The 19571-nt window shown below is 48.9% G+C and overlaps 2 protein-coding genes and 2 long non-coding RNA genes across 6 annotated transcripts; 2 read left to right on the forward strand and 2 right to left on the reverse strand.

The window, feature by feature from the left end:
* Window positions 1-66: 66 nt before the first annotated feature.
* On the forward strand, window positions 67-7610 carry LOC117226755 (aquaporin AQPAe.a). 2 transcript variants are annotated; one of them, XM_033481414.2, is made up of 6 exons: window positions 67-231; window positions 1403-1575; window positions 5709-5896; window positions 5982-6125; window positions 6212-6628; window positions 6796-7610. In XM_033481414.2, exons 2-5 carry the CDS (start codon window positions 1440-1442, stop codon window positions 6617-6619), a joined length of 876 nt encoding a protein of 291 aa, XP_033337305.1. In that variant the 5' UTR covers window positions 67-231; window positions 1403-1439; the 3' UTR covers window positions 6620-6628; window positions 6796-7610. The 2 variants fall into 2 exon arrangements, with proteins under 2 accessions (XP_033337305.1, XP_033337304.1); XM_033481413.2 differs by having other exon boundaries at window positions 68-231; window positions 6792-7610.
* Window positions 1570-3782, reverse strand: LOC143259519 (uncharacterized). The gene is made up of 3 exons (XR_013033487.1): window positions 3665-3782; window positions 3120-3364; window positions 1570-2625 (listed from the first exon to the last, which is right to left on the reverse strand). It is a non-coding gene; the product is annotated as an uncharacterized LOC143259519 (long non-coding RNA).
* On the reverse strand, window positions 3841-16494 carry LOC117226758 (uncharacterized). Its single transcript, XR_004491888.2, has 6 exons — window positions 16359-16494; window positions 14588-16259; window positions 13086-14528; window positions 9469-13016; window positions 7717-7796; window positions 3841-7656 (listed from the first exon to the last, which is right to left on the reverse strand). It is a non-coding gene; the product is annotated as an uncharacterized LOC117226758 (long non-coding RNA).
* Window positions 8719-18993, forward strand: LOC117226756 (aquaporin). Of its 2 annotated transcripts, none has more exons than XM_033481415.2 (5): window positions 8719-8876; window positions 14899-15086; window positions 15456-15599; window positions 16487-16949; window positions 18297-18993. In XM_033481415.2, exons 1-4 carry the CDS (start codon window positions 8852-8854, stop codon window positions 16937-16939), a joined length of 810 nt encoding a protein of 269 aa, XP_033337306.2. In that variant the 5' UTR covers window positions 8719-8851; the 3' UTR covers window positions 16940-16949; window positions 18297-18993. The 2 variants fall into 2 exon arrangements, with proteins under 2 accessions (XP_033337306.2, XP_033337307.2); XM_033481416.2 differs by lacking the exon at window positions 8719-8876 and adding an exon at window positions 13866-13998.
* Window positions 18994-19571: the final 578 nt, after the last annotated feature.

Here is a 19571-nt window from a genome sequence, read left to right on the forward strand (position 1 = left end):
TCTGGCAGAGGAGGAGCGTGTCTACATATAGAGGTGGCCGCGACTCGCGAAACGATTCAGTCTCGTCGAAGCCACGCGACGAGAATTCGACGGTCGAACCGCGTCCTCCCGATATCCTCCTGTCGATCAGAAGTTGATCCAGAAGCCGATCTAGACTCCGATCATCCGCCGGTGACGCGTGCTCCTCGGTGTGATCTCTTCTGTCGGTATCGCGGCGGATCGCTTCTCTCGGTGAGTTTGCTGAAACGACATTCGCAATTTTAGAGAACAGCTTGCTAATTCTGCGATCGACGATCGCGCGCGATATTTTTCCGGATAAGATTTCTCATTCGTTTGCTGTTTATCGATGCAGCGCGTCGCGTATCGAGCGAACCTTGGCCGCGGATTAAAGCTAAACCTGCCACGGTCGAAATCAGCAGTTTCTTTTGCAGGAAATTTCACAAAATCCAAACGAATTCGATCGAACGATCCACGCTATTATTACTCGATGGGTTTAGCGTTAATCCGAATTATTGCGTCGTGCACGCGTTGGAAGACTGCGTCTTAATGATGTGTCACACACGTCGGTGACGGATCTTGTAAATCAAAGTTCTCGTAAATAATAGCGCAACGACTAATTATTCTATAAAAGTCGCGGCAGCCAGAAGCTGACAGATTTCGCGATATCGGAGACGAATCCCGTAGGATTAGCGAGGCTCACGTTGTCCGAGCGAATCGGAACGACTCGAGACAACGATTTACGACCGGTTAGACTCGATTTACGATCGCTATTCGCGCGACAGGCCCACGAATCCGCGATACACCGTGTTTACGAACTGTAATTCACCAGTGTTTGCAATCGGCCCGTTGTATTTCAACGGATTCTAAGACGGTTGTCGCGGAAGATACGCTCGTTTGCTCAGGGCTACGCGATTCGAAGCGACGTCGATACCACCGAAACGAACGCCGACTCCTTGTCTAACGATCGATCGGAAGCTTCGACGTCGATTCGTCGAAACCATCGTATTCTCGAGATAATAAGTGATCGAGTTTAGGCACGTGGCTTCCGGGTCGGCGGATAATTCGCTTACTTCTGACTTTGAATCTCGATATTGAATCGCAAACGTTCGCGCGCAAACACCGCGGAATTAAAAATTCATTTTTATTTTTCATCGTTAACACGATTCAGAAACCTCTGCTGTTTTATCCCAGCATTTATTCGACCATCGGGCTGCCAATGTTTGCGCGAACCTTGCGATATTAAAAACACCGAACTCTCGCGAGCCAGGAGCGACGGAAACGCTCGGTCCAATGGTCGTTTCGCCATGATTATCGGCTCGATCGAGCCAGCACAGAACATTCGAATTTTTCCGCGATTGCGCTCGATGCCGTCTACATATACGTAACCGGCGTAAATTTTCAGCGGACAGGCGAACTCGTTCGATAAATCACTGGCCGATATGGAGCAAGGTGGCGTCTCGATAATAACGCCGACCGGGATCACGGAAAATTCTGTAGGGAAATCGAAGAGCATCGGGATCACGTTCAGCTCCAGACCAAGTCTGCAGGCCGCCAAGGAGAAGCTCAAGACCCCTTGTGAGTACGAATTATATTCTATAGCGTGTGCAAATCTTGTTTGCGTTCGAGTCCTCTTTGCTACCTTTTGCATCCTGTCGACGATTCCACCAGCAGATCCAACGGGGTTGCGAGAGTTCTCCGTGAAGGAAAACAGAGTTAGCTTTGCTCTTGTTTTTCGAGTAGCGCGACTCTGCGTCCCCTTCGTTCTCTACTTCGAGTATCGGCAAAAATTCTCCAGCCTATCCGTCGGGGTTGCAAGGTCTCTCTTGCGAGAAGATTAAATTGCAATCGATGCATAGGATATTTTTGTACTATAGAGAACGTAACAGGTTGCAGGTGAAATGCCGGCGACGGAGGAATGCGAACGGCGCGAAACAATGTCTTTCGTTTCGTGGCCTGGAAATAGCGATTCCGTTCGCTCGTGATATCGAACGGGACGGGCACGAGACAGGCGGCCACGTGATCCACGTTTCTCTCGCGTTTTCCACGTTCTAGATACTTTCGCGAGGAACTTTCTTTCCGCCGGTGCTCGCCGCGGGAAACGCTCTCTCCCCTCGATCATTGGTCAATTTTCGTGCCGAGCCGCGATTAGGATTGCCGAGAGGATGGATAGCCTCTCGCGATTACGAGACGCACGAGCGACCTACGATCTTCATGATCCATGGTTGCCACACGATCATTCCGGATCACGGGCTATTTCTCCATCGAGATCGTCGACCCCTCTAATTTTCAACTTTGAACATTTTTCCTGCCTCGATCGTTGAAGCTATGCGATCGACGCTTACGTAGGATGTTTCTTTAGCCTCTCTCGAATGCAACAGCATTCGTTTTTTCTTTTAAATTCGCGAATGTTTAAATAATATTAAACGTCGATGACGTATGCAGACGGCTCGTTCAAATTCGTTCCAAGCGGCTCTGTAGCATCCTTTGCGGTTTCAAGAGAAAGGAGGCACAAAAACCATGATCGAACTTAGGGTTTCCAAGTATCAAAGGCAAACGCGATATCTAGATCGCCTTTCTCCATTCCTGTTTCGTTTCCCCCGACGGAAATCGCCAGCATTTTGAAACCTGCGGAGCAAAGCCTCGAATAAGATCACGGTACGTTGGCCAACGATCCTCTAATCACGCTAATTATCGGTCCCGTAACACTTATCGGTCAACTAATTGGAGAATCGGAAGTGTACACAGCGATTCCTCTCCATCCGCCTGCTACGCTAACCGCAAATAATATTTTTCAAGATAATCGTTCCAGATGATAATTACAACGGAGAATTAGATAACGCTGCTCCACTTTGGTTGTGTCGAAAAGAGAAACGTTTAATTTGTTTGTGCAATTATGACTGTTTTCAACGCGAAGTAGATCAGCTACAGTAACCTGTTGGATCCGTGTAAACACAAATGGAACGGGTACGCGAACGGTAACGCTGACAAGTGAGACAGTGGGTCAAGTTCTCGGCAACCGGTGTGGGTCAACGAAACCTCTCAAGGTCCCACCTTTACCGTGTCATCGTCTCGTTGACGATCCCTAACGGTGTCTCGTCTATCAGGAATTCTCATTTTACCTTTCAACTTCGGTCGACTCTCCTGAGAAAAATCATCCGTCTTTCCATTCCTTGGATCCTCTTCGGGAACATCGATCTCTCCATCTGCATAGAAATTGTGTCCATCGATTGCCCGATACATCGAAGGTTCTTACACATTTTGTAACACGTATCTCTTGTTCGTACAAAAGTCTCCCGATCGTTCGAATTAATTTTTGTTGCACGGGAAATGTTCTTCGTCTCCCTGATAAATCATTCTCTTGTTACTGAAAAATTACATAGTACTGATAAACGAACTTCTTCGAATTAGAATCGAGTAAAAACAAGTTCTTCCTTATCGATCAAGGGTAACCGAAAGAAAGGAAGCGCGAGAAAAAACGGGGAAAAAAGTTCGGCTTCGAAAGAAGAGATGGCGTTCGGATGGCCGTGAGAGGATCGTTAATTAAGAACGAGGCTCCTGGCGCGGCGGGCTTTCCAGCCCGGAGCCTTTCACTATTTTCTAAATCCAGCCGCGCGTTACTTTCTCGATCTACAATTACTTGTGGAGTAACTTTCATTGTAATTACCGGCACCACCCTCCGAATGCTTCGCAATTCACAATTAACACGCAGAGATGTTCCTTTCCCCTTGAAAGAAACTTTCGCTCGTTTCCTCTTTTCTGAAACAGAAGAAACAATATAAAATAGATTTACGCCTCGTACAATTTGAAAGTGGAACAAGTTATTTGAAAGAAAACAATGAATACGTTAAAAAATATTTTAATAAAAGAAAGATCATCGAACGATTCGTTCGCGTTCGATGGGAATAAAAAGAAAACGAAAATTAGTTTCCTCTAATCGTCCAAGAAAATATCCGCGCCGCGATAGATGAAGACGTTTGCTAACAATTTCTTTGACCGATGTAATCACCGCGAGTTGCGTCACGATTTTATGTAATCGTTCAAGTAATTCGTTGCATATGGATTACGATGGAAATTATAAATTCGGTGCGCGCCTCTTTCTGCTCGATTTTATCGAGTGACCGAAATCAAAGAATTTGCAGGACAGTTCATCGAACGGTATATTAAATCGTCGAATAGGAATTCGATAAACTTTTCGCGGCATAATTTGACCCGGCTCGATCTTTGGGTAAAACGGTAGCTCGTTAAGGAAACGACCAGTTTCGAGGGAGGTCAGCGAGTTAGAAGTCCGGAAGCGGTTTGACCCAATGATAATCGAACGGCAACCGGATGGAATTTTTAACCGAGTTTTGGGGCAGAAGCGAAAAGCTGCAATTGACATTATTCTCTGGTCGTGTAAATGACTCAAGTTTTTAACTATCATCCGAGAGATAGATATTAGCGCAACGTTTCAAATTGAAACTTTCAATAGTTTCAGCAAATAGCAGATTAGTCGGCACTTTTCTCGAAAGTACCTGATTCATCACCGATCCGTATACAAGGCCGAGCCTGCTAAATATTATTACGCAATTGTAAATAACAGTATTAACATAATTATCATCGACAATGAGTTGTCCGGCAAGGCAGAGGCTCTCCATTGTAAGAAAAATGATTCCGGTACAGAACCGAGTCCAAAAAATAATAAACGATCGTTGTCCTCGATTCTGTGCGTATCTGCAGACGTCTCGGTGATCCAGGAAGCCAATTCCAATCATCGTGGATGATCGCTGTCGTTCCAGACACAAGCCGGACAGATCCGCCTAATGGAAATTGCGCGGGACACGTGTTGCCTTCTAATCGCCATGTGGTTGACACACGGTTAATCACGGGAACTCGGTGGCAATTCGATATTCCGGAACGAGCCTAGGGTGCACGAACTCTGGCACCGAGTTCCTCGGAGAATCTATCATAAAGTTGGGAGAATTTTCCGAGCGATCCGGTCCCGGATTCCCGATGAATTACTGCAGTCTTTAGAACTCTATATCTGCCTTTGTGCCTCCGTTCCAATAGAACTCTCGAGTTTCTGGGACACAGCTTTTAATCGATCAGGCTCTTGTCTGAAAGATAATAGTTTTAAGTTCAAGGTGAAAATATAGAAGAGTGTAGTATAGTAGTTGTGTATAGTAGAGGCCGCAGAAGTTTGCAGACACCCTGTTTTAAGATTAGAACTAAACGGTGGAAACAATTATGTCGGAACGTTGCCTAACGCAGCCTCGGTTTCCCGTCGAGGTTGCATCCGAGGCAGTCCGGAGCCCTGGAACTTCCACGCAGATTCTCGCTTGACCCTTAACACCGTTAGTTTACGGGGTAATCACGTTTCAGCAACTTCCTTGGGCCGAAAGTTCAAAAGTGCGGCTGCTTCGACTAGCAGGGTCTCTGCAACTCTCCCCCCCCCTCTCTCTCTCTCTCTCCCACCTTCCTGGCCCGAGACCCTTATTATTATCGCGTCGTCTCCGCGACGTGGTTCTTAATTTACATGATAAACAGCAATTTAGTTTACCTGAAAACGATCCTCGCTTAATCGTCTAAGAAATTGATGACTCTGTACAGAATCTCTTCGGTAGTACAGTGTCCTTGGGCTTATCGGCACGCCAACACGGGAAGTGTATGTTTAGAGAAACGGATAGACTATCCAACGCTACCCCGGCTGTAGCTACCTGTTTGATTTACAGGGTTGAGCGTCCTGATGAAGGAAGATGCCACCCGCTGGGAGATGTTACTGGCGGCTCTAGCAGAGATGGTTGGCACCGCGCTGCTGGTGTTTATAGGATGCACCGGCTGCATAGGGAGCCTGGGCGTCTCGCCCAGCGTCCTGCAGCTGTCATTAACCTTTGGCATAGCCGTGCTGATCGCCATACAGGTAAACATGCTCGACGATTTTCCGATAACGCAACTTTCAAACTTCTCCATCTCCTGGCTATTTCCTATCTAATCTTTGTCTTCAGTGCGTGGGACACATCAGCGGCGCGCACATCAATCCCTCTATCACGATAGCAGCGATGATCCTAGGTACGAAATCGCTTCCAATGACAGCAGTGTACATCTTGTCGCAGTGCATAGGATCTCTGGTCGGCTACGGCTTCCTCAGGGTACGCGAGCCTTCTCTCCTAGAGCATCTTTGGAGACCTAAACAATTGAGATTATTAAGAATCTTTCGTTTTCCTTTTCGCGATAGCTTATTACTCCAGCGGAGATGGTCTACTCTACGACACCAGAGTCGGCAGCCTCCTTTTGCGTGACCGACGTCAACGCGAACCTGACGATCATACAGGGTTTCGGTGCAGAGGCCTTCGCCACCGGGATCCTCGTGCTATTCGCCTGCGGGCTCTGGGATCATAGGAACTCCGCGAACTCTGACTCGGTGCCCATCAGGTTCGGCCTTTGCGTCGCTGTGCTCTGCATCGTCTTCATCCCCTATACCGGATGCAGCTTGAACCCTGCTAGGACTCTCGGTCCTGCCGTCTGGAACGGCTACTGGAGGGACCACTGGCTCTTCTGGCTGGGACCTTTTACCGGATCCGTGGTCGCTTCGTCGATGTACCGGTTTCTTTTCCGGGACAATAGGCACGAGTTCGAGACCTAAGGAACGAAGGTAGATAGATGCTCGGACTTGGTTGTCCATTTGTTGCGCCTAGCAGGTCGAGGAACCATTTGTTGCGTCTGCCAGAGCCGCATGCGGGTCTCAGCAGACTCGGAAAATTGCTTTCGAACGCGTAGCAGGTCTCCACGGACTGCATCCGACCCCTTTCTTTCAGCCAGCAATTGCATTTCGGTGGTTCACGGTACGCAACTCGGAATCCTGATCGAGGTCTCTCCGTCTCCGCCTCTTCCTCTCCTGGATCTAGAAGCTCGAAACGTAGCTGGCTCTTCGGCGGCGGCGATCTGGAAGAGAAATGCGAGGATAGTCTCCGGAGAAAGTGAAGATTGCGCCACGAGTGGAGGACTTCTCGGTCATCGATCGACCTTGGACGATTCGTTCGTGTACAAAGTATTCGATAAGGGTCTTCGCTCGCTCCAAGCGCCGTCCAACTCTTGCCAACTCCACGTATGCCTACCAGGCTTCTAGAATAAGTTGGAGCGACGAAGGTTATGTAAGATACGCTGTGGGTCTAGACCTTGGCTGGTTGGCTGGTTTATAGGCCTATTATTTGGGACTAACCCGCGTGCGTTCGGATCGCCGATGCCGAAAAGATGGACGAGAAATATTCGCGGGAGACGGTATTTCAGCGGATCGAAGCGCCGGACCACGAATTCGCCGCTCGTTAGGGCGGTTGTCCTTTCCGGGAGACAACGGAGCCGAGCGGAACAGGGCAGTGCAGGGCAGAGCAGAGCGGAGCCGGTGCATTCCGTGTGGAAATTCGAAATAACGGAATTAGTGGCGCGCGTCCCGGAAATTACCCGCGGCGGTGTCGCTCGCGGAAACTTTTAATTGTGGCCCGGTTTGTGCTGCGAGCATGCTCGCCGCTCCAGCTACATCGACCTCTTGTTCGCAGCGTGCACAGTCGCAGTCGGCGTCCTCCCGAGCGAGTGTCAGAGGTGGCAAGCAGAGAAATAAATTTGATACGTTTTATCAAGCCTCCTTCTCTTCGTTTTTTTCATCCCCATCTCGAATCCTTCCGTCTGAAACAGAGCATCGATTGGAACAAGACGTTATCGGGCAGCTAGGATTAACTGTTCAACCTTTGGAAGACGCTGGTTCAAGGTATAGACTTCTCGTCTCTTCTTTCTAGTTCTTCGTCGCTCTTTTCGAATCGTACTATCTGAAATAGAGCATCGATTAGTCAAGATTCCCAGCAAGAAGAAAAGTGATTATCGGGTTCCTCCGATCATTGCTTCGACCTTTGGAAGACAGTCTCTCTCTCTCTCTTCATCACCTTCCCGGTACGTTAATTCGTCGTAAGGTACAGTCTTCCAGCAATTAATCAATCGGCGCTCGTTCCTCGAATTTCTCAGTGGCACGCGTTCTCGTTTCTGAATCATTCCGTCTTCGCGTTCCTCGTCTGGATCATCGACGAGTATTCTTTGCAACCAGGAAGATAGCATTTCACCATTGTACTTGGTTAAATTGGATGTTTGAACTGCTCCAATTTGACTCGTTTATTTACGAAGAGCCCGATACTGCCACGCATCGATACCCTGACTCTGAACTTCCACCTTACGATAATACGATTAGGCGTTTCATGTGTTTTTATCTGCAGTTGGGGAAGACCCATTGCAGATTAAGCTACCTCCGCCATTGAATGTTCGCTCTGTCGAACGTTGAATCCAGTTAACGTTAAATGGAATGCTAAATCAAATTTGGAGCTTTTAGAGCGTAAACTTGATCGGATCCGCTGGAGGACGATTTCGCTAAGATCTAGAGGATTTACCGAGCTAGATCCTAGCTAGAGCGAGAGCCTCGATGACCCAGAATCGCGTTACTCGTTGCAGCGACGTTGTTTGCGAGAACAATTGCAGCGGGTGAAGAGAGAGAGAGAGAGAGAGAGAGAGAGTTTGTCGAACGAGGCGAAAATAAACGCACGATTCGGTTTGGGAAAATCGAAAATAAACTCGGAGAACGAGAAGAGAGCCGGGAGCGGAAGGTGGAGGTGGCGGAGTAGAAGGAAGAGGTGGTGCACGTTGATTCGACGGCGGGCCACGTGCCGCATGCCGTAGCGATAAATTGCGTACGATCGTCCCCGGCGTATAGAGACGCGTTCAGTCGCGCGCGCCGCCTTCGCCACGATCTATACCCTCGATCCACCTCGATCCCCGTGCGAACATAGAGAGACACACCGGGTCAGTGTAGTGAGTGTCTTCGACAATATCGTTGATCATGTCCTCGAACGATCTACGGTCAGGTAAGCCGATCGATCTTCGATCGCTTTTTATATGTATAGCTCCGTTTCAACCCAGATTTACAAACACGAGCCATTCAAGACCTCTCCGCTACTTATGCCGAGTCCGATAAGAGTGCACCGTTGTTTGCGTTAAATTCGATGAAAGCGAATGGAAGGAAAGAGCAACAGACTCTCGATAGACTCTTGACCCTAATTCTCTAGGATCCTGTTTACACGTTTAGCTATTTACCAAGTTCAACGAGGATAGATCGAAGAAAAGAACCGCGGGAAGAATTTAATTTTGAATTTACGTTAGCGCGAAGTGCACGGTATAGGAAGAAAGAATTTCAGACCAGAAATAAAAAGATTGAAGGGGTAGATCGTGATCGAGGGCTCGTCCGTAGGGAGAGCGAGGAAGGGCGGCAGAGAGAGGAAGCGAAAGAGAGAGAGAGAGAGAGAGAGAGAGAGAGAGAGAGAGAGAGAGAAAGAGATGTCCGTAGGCTCGTTAAGCCGGTATCAGCAATTAGAGCAACGCGGACGAAGTTCTTGGCGGGAAATCGGTCGCGGAGTCAGAGGTTCGTCGTGGACGATGAATATTTCAAAAGGAGCAGACCTCGCGAATGCTTGTTTCCTGTAGAGCTTTAATTATTCATCGGTTCCCTTCTTATCGTCGCCCAGCTTTTCTTCGTTTGTTTACTCCTCGGTCGCTTTCTCCGTTCCACGATAACGCCTCGACGGTGGATCACGCTGATTTCGCTCCTGAAAATACGCGAAATTAACACAGTGGTCATAAAATGGGCCAAGCATCGGATCGATATCGCAGATGCCGGCCCTTTTCGGTTTTAGAAATGAAAGAAATTGGATACAGACGGAGCATACGAACGTACAGTGGCTCGAATGTTCCAGATGCGAGGCAACGATCGCCTCGATATCGAAAACAAGCCCTACGAAACGATCGGAGTCATTGCCACCAGTTCCGGTTTAACAAGAGACGTTTAACGGTGTTAATCGTCTCGTTAACTTTTCTTGCGTATCGATGCGAAACGTGCATAAGTAGTAAACACGTGTCGCTTATCGGGGTTCCCATTATCGCGACAAAAGTGCTCGACTATTCGAAGAGACGTTTTACTTTAGTTCGAATTATTGCCCGATTGCCAGGCGGACGATAGCCGGCTGATTACGGGACAGTTTCGGATAAATCGCGGCGGATCGATCGGCGTTTGCGAAATCGCCGCGGGATCGGCTGGAGGGCAAATGTTATCAATGTTAACCCCGCGCCCGACGGCGCGTCTTCTCGCCTTCTTTCGCGTTCAGACGATAACTCGTACAATTTGTCCCGTTCGCCTTTGAACATCCCGTCGTCGCGTCGCCCTTATCGGCCGCTCGTATTTCATCGCGGAAGCTTCTCGGATTACCTGCCATCAACCGATAAACGGAATTTTCTCGACGGAATCTCCCTAGCGAGCTGCTACGCGATTATGTCAATTCCAGAAGAGTACAGTGGAAGAAGAGCTTCCAGCCCAAAGATCCAGGCAACAGAGGAATCGAAAGCCCTTCGCCGATCGATCGTTCGAGCAAAGCTCGGGAATCTCGGAAAACTAAAATAAAAAGATTTACCGAACGTTTAGTGGAACGTCTGGCATGAATGAGAAACGAAGGCTGAGTCGTTACGACCGATCGCGTGTGACGTTGCTCGCATATTTAGTGGAAACACGCTTTTTATCAACGACGATGACACAGCTGCGAGAGATACGACTGTTGAAACAGGCCGGCGTTCGAACGTTTCACCGTACGAAGAAAAGTCACGTCGGGTCAAGATTTTCTGTGGAGTCGATCGGGCCCGGTCGCGTTACCTTGATCTCGGATAAAAGGGATCATAGTTCGCTCGAACACAGAAAGAGCGTCGAGGAGAGAGGGTTCCCAGGCCAGCGACCTCTTAGCGATCCGTGGCTAACAACCGAGCAGGATACCGACGAACAATTTATCTGTTAATTCTTGGCCTAAAGAGACGCGCGGAGTCCATCGCGCAAACTTTAAAGTAGACTCTACGGCTCGTTGTCAGCGTACACAGTTCCCGACAAACAGGAACCAAATGGAATCTCGAGACGATCAATATTGACTCGCCGTTGACTGGCCGATCGTTAGCGATTCGAAAAGCACTCGCGACTTCGCTGTTGTCTTAATACGGTTGGCGTTTCGGAAATATTCGATGGTTTCGCCCGGTGATCGACGAACCTCGCTCGCGTGGACGCGTCGTCCTCGATATATCGACGAAACAGTTACAGAGATACGGCTAACAGATTTTTAGTAACTCTCAAGGATTCGATTTTCAAGCAGGTGCGAAAGGACTCGACGCGTCTCCGAATTTATTACGATCGGTGTGTCCGCGAGTCGACGATCCGAAAAAATTCCAAAACGCGCACCGTGGAGTGTGCGCGGAATTCACAGATTTTTTTCGGCATTTTGGTTCCCTGAAATCTGGCCGCAAGAAATTTCGAAAAAATCCGGAATACGCAACGCGTCGCAGCTTCCGCGCTGAATACGAGGTAGCGTTTAGAATGCGAATGAATTTTTTGGAAATTTTCCAGCGGCTCGGGAGATTTTGAGCGGCCTGTAGAGACGCAGCTACCGCGTTGCATCGAATCGATCCGAAGGATTAATCGGTTCCCGTTATCAACGGCAACAAATGGCCCACTTGGATACGAATACCAGATCCAGTCCTTTCTTCTCCCTCCAGTTTTATTTTCTTTCCCGATCCGGAACGCCCATTGTAATGAGAAATGTTGTTGCGCAACGGATCCTGTTAAAGTAATAGAGCGATCGAAGGATCGTCGGCGGCACAAATTTTCCATGCACGAGTAATTAGAAAACGAATGCTGCGGGCGTCCGCGTCCGCTTTAGCGCCGCTCTCCGATCATTCTCCCTCTATCTCTTCGTCTCTCCTTCTCTTCCATCCTCGCATGATTTTTTTTCGCTATCGTTTTTGCAACCGCGTCGGTAATATCATGCTGGCCGGCAACTTTGTGGCAATTCCTTTTGTTTATCCGTATCCTGATTACCGGTGTGCACATGTTCGCGCTTTTCATTCGTGCATGGATGTCCGTTTTTCTGCATTTCAGACACGTGTGCGATCTATTTTTAGCCCTCGCGCATACAACGTCGCACCTGTGCCGTCAGGTGCATCGAGCACAATGGTCTTGGCGAATCAGAAATTCCGTAAATACCGATGCTATTATCATTTTCCTAGTGTTTTCCTAGCCACGAAGGATTCCCTGGCGATGCTTATCTTCGCAGTCTTGAAATCCTGCTAATTAGTTGCTTCGGAGGATGATCGGAATCGTTCCGGACACAATGTGCGCGAAGCGATGAAGTTACGATCGGGAAAAATAGCCGCGTAACTAATGGAGAAGGAGAAGCTGCGATTTTCAGTTAATTTTCTTTCTTGGTGCACGTAACGTGTTTCAATATTTAATTGAATTTTAATTAGCGTTGCACGAAACGCGGCCTGCACGCGCTATGCGTCGACCGAAATTATCGTTTGTCATCGCAATTACCAATTACTGCCGTGGAAACGAATATAAAAGGCAAAGAAACGTGTAATTCCGTGGTGATTATCATCATAAACAGCATGAAGCGTTAGTTGCAGCTTTTTCCCAGCGCAGCGATTCGCTGAAGAGACATAAAACGCTTCATGTTGCGCTGTAAAGTGCAGCTTCTTTGTTACAATCTCGATCGTGATTGTTTCATTGTGCAAAAAGACGAAGGAATTCGCACCGGACGTATTCCCAGACCGGAAGCGAATCGCATCTCGGGGAATCCTGAAAAATTCCAATTAATTATCATAGTCCTTCAGAAAAATCAGCGTTTTTTTTCGTATAAATAAATTTAACCCCTCTACTCTAATTTTCAAAGTCAAAGAATTCTGGAACATGCAGGCACGCAGCTTCATTATTTTCGGAATTTTCGGGTCCGAGATCGATCCTTGGTAATACCGAGCGCATAAAGATCTGGCCGTCCGGTGATCAGCGATGCAACGCTCACCGCTGGAGTGCATCGTGATCGAAGTACCGCGATCCACGCGACTCCTCGCTATCCGGGATTCACCGGTGTGCCAGCGATTTCGTTTAACGCGCCCGTCCCGATATTCTATCGATCGCCTCTCTATAAAACAGGAAAATAGATATTCGCGTAAAGATCCACGGTTTAATAGTAGTTTTGACCTAACTCTACCTCGTATCCCTATTGTTTGGATGAAAACTTGAGCACCCAGGTCCTAGATATCGTCCAGAGTACCCTAGGAAATCGGACTCTAACAACGATCTGGTCCAACTTCGTTCAAAAGTTCTCTAGCTCCATCCGCAGGGGGTATTGGCAGGTTCTAGCATCGATTTAATCTAGATAATCGTAAATCAGGGGCTAACTTCGACAGGCCTGGATAATGTAATCGGTGACCGACCGAGTTATCCCGGTAAACTTGACTATCTCGATAGCTAGAAAAAGTATCCTCTAAGCGACGATTCAAGGCGCCGGTATCCATGCCAAGGCAGTCGATATTCAACGAGTTCCGTGCCGGTTGTAAATTAGTTTGATGCTGGCTTCTCGATGGAATATCGATGCAGGAATTCCTACATGCGCTCCTCAGCATCCGGCGACGGTGCTGCGACGATCCTATGCGCGGAAGTCGATCGTAAATCACTATCATCTCTCCCTTCTCTTCCATTTACAATCTTCCTTGGAACCTCTTAGGCAGATCGGCAATGCTTGTCTCTTGTCTAGACAAGGGTCTCAGGGTCTGACATCATTACTTGGTGGACTTGTTTGTCGACCGATTGGTAAAATTCCTTCAAATTCTGTCGACCATTAGTTGGGACGATAAGATTAGGCGTAGAACCGATCGTGTTTACGAGCGATTATCTGAGACACTTGCGTCAACCGTAGAAAACTTAATCGTTGCCTAGCAGTCAGTGGGATCGACGGTAGTCAACGGAAACGGTGCGCGTCCTTCGTCTGGCCGTTCTCGTCGAGCGCCAGCGCCAAGCCTCTTGCACTTGCAATTCTTACTCGGTCGGTGGAAGTGGTTCCGAGTGCACGTCGACCGCGCCGACTCGTCCAACTAGACATCGCAGGATGCCTTTAGATTTCGGTAAGGATCCGAGCCTTGTTCGCCGTTCGCGTCCTCTTGCTTTTCCTCGTTCTCTTTGGCGACCAAGCAACGCCGGCAAGGATGGCCTGCAGCGCCTATGGCCGCGAGGATTCGCGGAGTCTGCGTCGCGAGTTCCCCAGATCTTCGATCTCCCGTCGCGGCCCGATATAGGACACCGAGGCTACAGGCTTGCTCAAAACTCGCGCGCCAAGCTCCTCCGATTACCATCCGTTTGCTGTTGCGTTTTATTGTTTTCGTTGCTTACAAATTACTGTCGCGTCCGATTCCAATCGCTTCGACCGGGGTCCAAATGTTGATACATTCTTTAAACTTTCTTACATCTCGCCATCTTCGAATCATTCTGTAGAATCCAGAGACTGCTTCTTCCTTAGACCCCTGAAAATCGAAGCAAGCGGTGATCTCGTTGAATCTTTTAAACACCTTGGTCTTTTTCTCGCCAATTTTGAATCATCCTGTAAGAGTTTACCGCGTGCTCCTAGACTTCAGAGAGTCTATTCCCCCTTGGGTCCCTAAAAATCAGAGCACTTAGAATTCGATCGAATCGTTTAAACACCTTGAAACCTCTCACCAATTTGTTATCGCCCTGTAGAACGCATCGAGAACGATCCAGTAATGATTACTCTTTGCTTGTGGTTGCGCAAGGCACAAGTAGGGTAGAACCGACAAAGTGGTTTTTTGGTTGATTAATTTCTTCGTTGTTCGCGACTGGAACAGCGGTTCTGCTTCCTCCGTCTGACCTTCTTCGGATTCTACCGTTTCCCTGGAACGCTGTATTAGGGTCAGGGCAGGCGAGACCATTTTACATATTTTATTTTTCCTGGTCTAGATTGCAAACTATCGATTGATTTGTGGTAACGAGAATGTGGCCTTTCTTTGCAGGCTTCAAGAAGCTGGTGGAGGGTGGCGGAGGCGTGAAGGCCACCCTGTTGACAGGGTTCTCCGAAGTACTCGGAACCGCTATCCTGGTGCTCGTGGGCTGCATGGGCTGCGTGGCCAGTCTAGGGGTGGTACCGTCGCATCTGCAGATCGCGTTGACCTTCGGCCTGGCAGTGATGCTCGTGATTCAGGTGCGCAAAGGGACTTTAAGTTTCTCCGCGTATAGGTTGCGGCTGAAAAATCAGTAAAAACTTCGACGATATCACGCGAGATCTTCGCGCAATTTATCGACCGCTTCTCCACTCGGAATTAAATTTAATCGGCTTCGATAAGATCGAGAGACTCGTTTGGGATAGTTGATAATCAAATTGATGATTTGGCTCGCGACTCGTCGCGATTCTCGATTCGCATTGTCTGTGTCTTTTCGCCTTTGATCGTCTTCTTTTGATAACGAGACGGCGCTAATGTCCACGAAAGCCAGCCAGATTAAACAATGATCGATCGCTCCGCGACATTACTCGAGAACTTATTGTTCAATACTATTTACTGGCTGTTTGCAGAGCGTCGGACACATCAGCCAAGCTCACGTTAATCCAGCCATCACCGTGGGGTCGATCGTGCTCGGGAAGAAGACAGTTTCCGAAGGCGTCGTCTACCTCGTCTCGCAACTTATGGGAGCAGTCATCGGATACGGAATGCTGAAGGTGGGTTTCGAAGAAGAGCTGCTTCTAAGCTAGAAGGCCGTGTCTCGTGCATTTAGCGGAGGATATTCAACGACTATTCGAGTAGGGAATACATAAAAATCGATAACGGTGGAGGCATCCATGAGAAAGGTATCATCCTAGCAGCCCTCTAGCCGCTGCCGCGAGGAGTGCCGACAGATGTCTCTAGGCTGTCCTCAGCCAGCGATATGTGCTCGGTTCCTAGCTATAAGGCCTCTGATCGAGTAAGAAAGCTGTGCTTTTCTTGGTCTCCCGGGGAATCGAAAGTTGGCGAGCCGGAAGAGGTCGGTCACGGACGGTCAAGTTAGCCAACTGTTTATTCATTCAATGGCAGCCCCGAGGAATTTTCTCATCCTATTAGCTCGAACGCCGAGCGTAATTTTTCCATGCACATCGACACGCTCTCCGACCGCACTGCCCAAGGCTGCGTCGAACGAGAGGAAGTGGGAATAGTTGTTGGCCGATAAGACGGTCTTAATTTAATCGGAACTTTGCCCCCGCCGCATTTTATCGAAGTTCGAGACCCCCGATCGGATAATCGCTGATTCGGTAGCGTCACGCGTTCGTCGTCACGCGAAGAGTTTACGTAACGCTGATCCCTTGGCAAACATCGCGCGTGCTAGATATGCCAGACGAGTTCACCTGGAAATTAACGATCATTGGTATCTATTCGGATGGAATGCGGCAGAGCCATAGCGTCTATTGGTAAAAATGCACGGCTGCTCTCCGTCCGTAGATTACCTCTTCGACGATGACGAGACTTTGAGTAGCCTACCGATTTCATTGGGTCTCGTCGCTATTCAAATCTATCAAAGAACTGTCCAGTCTGCTCGAGTACTCTATAAGAAAAGGATAAATCATGGTTGCAGATGGTGACGCCAGCAAACCGATTGACCAGCAGCGGACCCGAACAAACAAACTTATTCTGTGTGACCGATTTGCACGCAGAACTGTCGGTGATCCAGGGGCTTCTGTTGGAGGGTATCGCGACAGGCATACTGATGCTGGTCGCGTGTGCCGTTTGGGACCCGAGGAACGAGAAGAACACAGACTCTGTGCCTGTCAGATTCGGTTTGACGGTCTGCGCGTTAGCGTTGGCTTTCGGGCCGTACACCGGCTGCAGCATGAATCCGGCCAGGTCGTTCGCCCCGGCCCTCTGGAACAATCAGTGGTCCCATCACTGGGTATATTGGTTCGGGCCGATCGGCGGCGCCCTGCTGTCGTCCTTCATCTACAAAGTAACCTTCGGCGTCAAGAACGAGCAGGAGGAGGACAACGTGCCCGAAGCTGTTGCGCTCAACATTGTCAACTCCCACAAGTAACCGATCCCGGGTAAGTTCTCCTGGCTTTCCTTAGTGGCTGTAGACTTCTCCGCATACCATGGACCTGGAAACAATTTTCTTGGATTAGTATCGGTTCTAAAGGACGTCGTTACCATTCATCTGATAGCCTCTGAAGGTGTTCGCAATGTATGTACACTTAGAAGTAGCGAGAATCTAGTTGGAGAGAACTTGAATTTTGGTAAAATGCAAGTGCCAACAATTTCATGGAGTATCGGTGAATCTTGCGTCGGTTGTCGCCGTGAACTAACAGATTCGAGTAATTTACGGTCGGTTCGTGACCAGACGGAATATGCAAAAGTCCCGTGGCGGCGCCTGTCCCGACCTAATAAAAATCTGGATCGGCGCGGGTGCGCGGGAGCGTGCAGAGTGCAAATTGGAACTGGTTCGCAATTTCGCGGGACGACGACGTTCACCGTTAACGGTCGTGCGCCCGTTCGACTTTAAACGAGGCTCTAAAGCAAACGGCCGCCATGTAAACGTCGTGCATCAAGGTTTTTCGTGCGACGTCGGATTATCTTGTAAGGGCGGCCGGAGCCGTAAAGGTCGGCGATAAATCGTTCGACCGGAAAGAAAGTTCGCTGCGAAACTAGTTTTATGGGGGCCCGGGGTTTAACCCTAGATGGGAGCCCTAACTCGCGCGATCATGGCATCCTCGCGCGCGTTCCCCATCGGTCATAAATCGCGCTCGCGGATCCTTCGCTCTCCGTTCTGTTTCCGGCCGAGGAAAAATTCGAGCAAATTCGATGTTCCAATTAATGGAATTCGAGCATTCCGCGTGCGTGGCTATCCAGGCCGCAGACCTTCGAACCTAACAATAAACTCCGACGCGGCGCGCGGAGCTCCCTGCTTTATCGATCCTGTTAAAAGGCACGACCCATTTATCGCAAACAATTATCCGGGAATCGCATTACGCCCCGTTGCGTCCCGGATAATCAGCTGAAAGGACTGCGGCAACGCTTCGTTAATTGTTACGTATCTATACGCAACCGATCGCCGAAGCACTCCTCTAATTATCGAATCTCCTGCAACATTAATCTCCGAACACGGTACGGTCTCGATACTAGTTACCATTCGTTAACGAGCCACGCGGAAATAACACGTTTCTCCGTGTGGAACAAGATTTGCTCCCGTGGACAAGCGGAGAAGCATTACCGTACTAGCCTGAAATTAACGTTAGTCTGCTCGGCGAGATTAACGGATCAGGAATGAACGTAGTCTGCATTGGTAAACGATTTAGCGACCGGACGACTGCCATAGAACCAGTACTATAAATTCATTCGATGCATTCTACGTTCATTTAACAAAGAGATCACGGTTTTCCACGGTTTTGTTTCAGGTTCGCGGGGATCAGAAGCGACCGAGGTGCAGCTCGATCGACGTTTCCTTCGAGAAACCACAGGAGATTAGACGATTAACGGGTGAAACAGGCCAGGCGACCGCTTTCCGAACATCCGTGGATCAAAGTGGATCGTCGCCGTAGCGTCTGGCCGCGTCGGGGAGGAGCTGGAGAGCTCCGGGCTCGTTTGCCGCAGCTCGGAACGAACTTGGCTCGCGCAACACCAATCGCTTGGATCTCTGGTCCACCTCGTAGATCGCGGTCCACGCAAGACTGTCGCTCATCGGAGTCGCCCTCGCCTCGATCGTACTCTTGACGAGCACGTGGCCGAGCCACGAGCATAATCGCGCGCAGTGCTTCTCAAACTGGGCTACAAAGACTGCTTCATGGTTCTGCATTTGCGAACTGGACTCGGCTAGCAACAAACTTCGCTTAACCAGCCCTCTGTAGCACAGTTTTTGAAGGAAATCTCGCACCCCGGATTTGCGGGAGGATCACGAAGAACGCACCGAGCCTCCTCCGTTTAATGTTCCTCTCCGATCTCACTAGTCCGTGCCTCGCTTGAATCCAGGGTATACCGGTGGCGCATCGGCTCTACGACACGAACAAACAGCCGGATTCTTGTAATGTATAGAGAATTGTTACGTTTTTACATGTCGAATCGCGACGATACATAAAACACAGTCATAAAACCAAATTCCACAGTTGTCCGTTCACTGTCCATTCACAGTTCCGCTCTCTTTGTCCCGGTTGACGTCGTGCTCGCGAAAACAAGAAAAAGGAGAGCCGCAGGGAGTAATTTGCGCGTGTCGATGGAACAATTGGAACGCTGTGTTTTCGTTAACAATTACCGACGACACAGAGAGAAAGGAGAGAGAGAGAGAGAGAGAGAGAGAGAGAGAGAGAGAGAGAGAGAGAGAAGAGTGAGCAGCCGGGGAGAATTAATTTCTCGGCTGCAGATCGATCCGCAGAGATAGCCTGATGTACCGTTTTTCATCACGAGCTGAAAATCTCGGCCCGAAGTAATCCTATTTAATTATAGATAAATAAAAACCAGCGACGTGGCTCCATCGCCCCAACACACACGACGAAAAATGTAGGCGATTTCGCCGGATAATGATTTTTACAATCAGAGAAACTCTCTTTATCATAAATGAAAATACCCTAATTTCCCTTCAAGTTTCATTTCTAGCTGTGAAACAATCTCGCCAGCAACAAGGGTGCTGTTATAGGTTTTTAGCGCCCTTGTTTCTCCGCCGTTCTGTGTGCATTGGA

This window comes from Megalopta genalis, chromosome 5 (genome assembly GCF_051020955.1).
Source record: "Megalopta genalis isolate 19385.01 chromosome 5, iyMegGena1_principal, whole genome shotgun sequence".
NCBI classification, from domain to species: Eukaryota; Metazoa; Arthropoda; class Insecta; order Hymenoptera; family Halictidae; genus Megalopta; species Megalopta genalis.

Coding starts and splice junctions, on each gene's coding strand:
- LOC117226755 (XM_033481414.2), top strand. CDS start 1,440: ATGGAGCAAGGTGGCGTCTCGATAATAACGCCGACCGGGATCACGGAA. Junction 1,576..5,708: donor GGAGAAGCTCAAGACCCCTT/GTGAGTACGAAT, acceptor TTTGATTTACAG/GGTTGAGCGTCCTGATGAAG. Junction 5,897..5,981: donor CCGTGCTGATCGCCATACAG/GTAAACATGCTC, acceptor CTTTGTCTTCAG/TGCGTGGGACACATCAGCGG.
- LOC117226756 (XM_033481415.2), top strand. CDS start 8,852: ATGTCCTCGAACGATCTACGGTCAG. Junction 8,877..14,898: donor CTCGAACGATCTACGGTCAG/GTAAGCCGATCG, acceptor CTTTCTTTGCAG/GCTTCAAGAAGCTGGTGGAG. Junction 15,087..15,455: donor CAGTGATGCTCGTGATTCAG/GTGCGCAAAGGG, acceptor GGCTGTTTGCAG/AGCGTCGGACACATCAGCCA.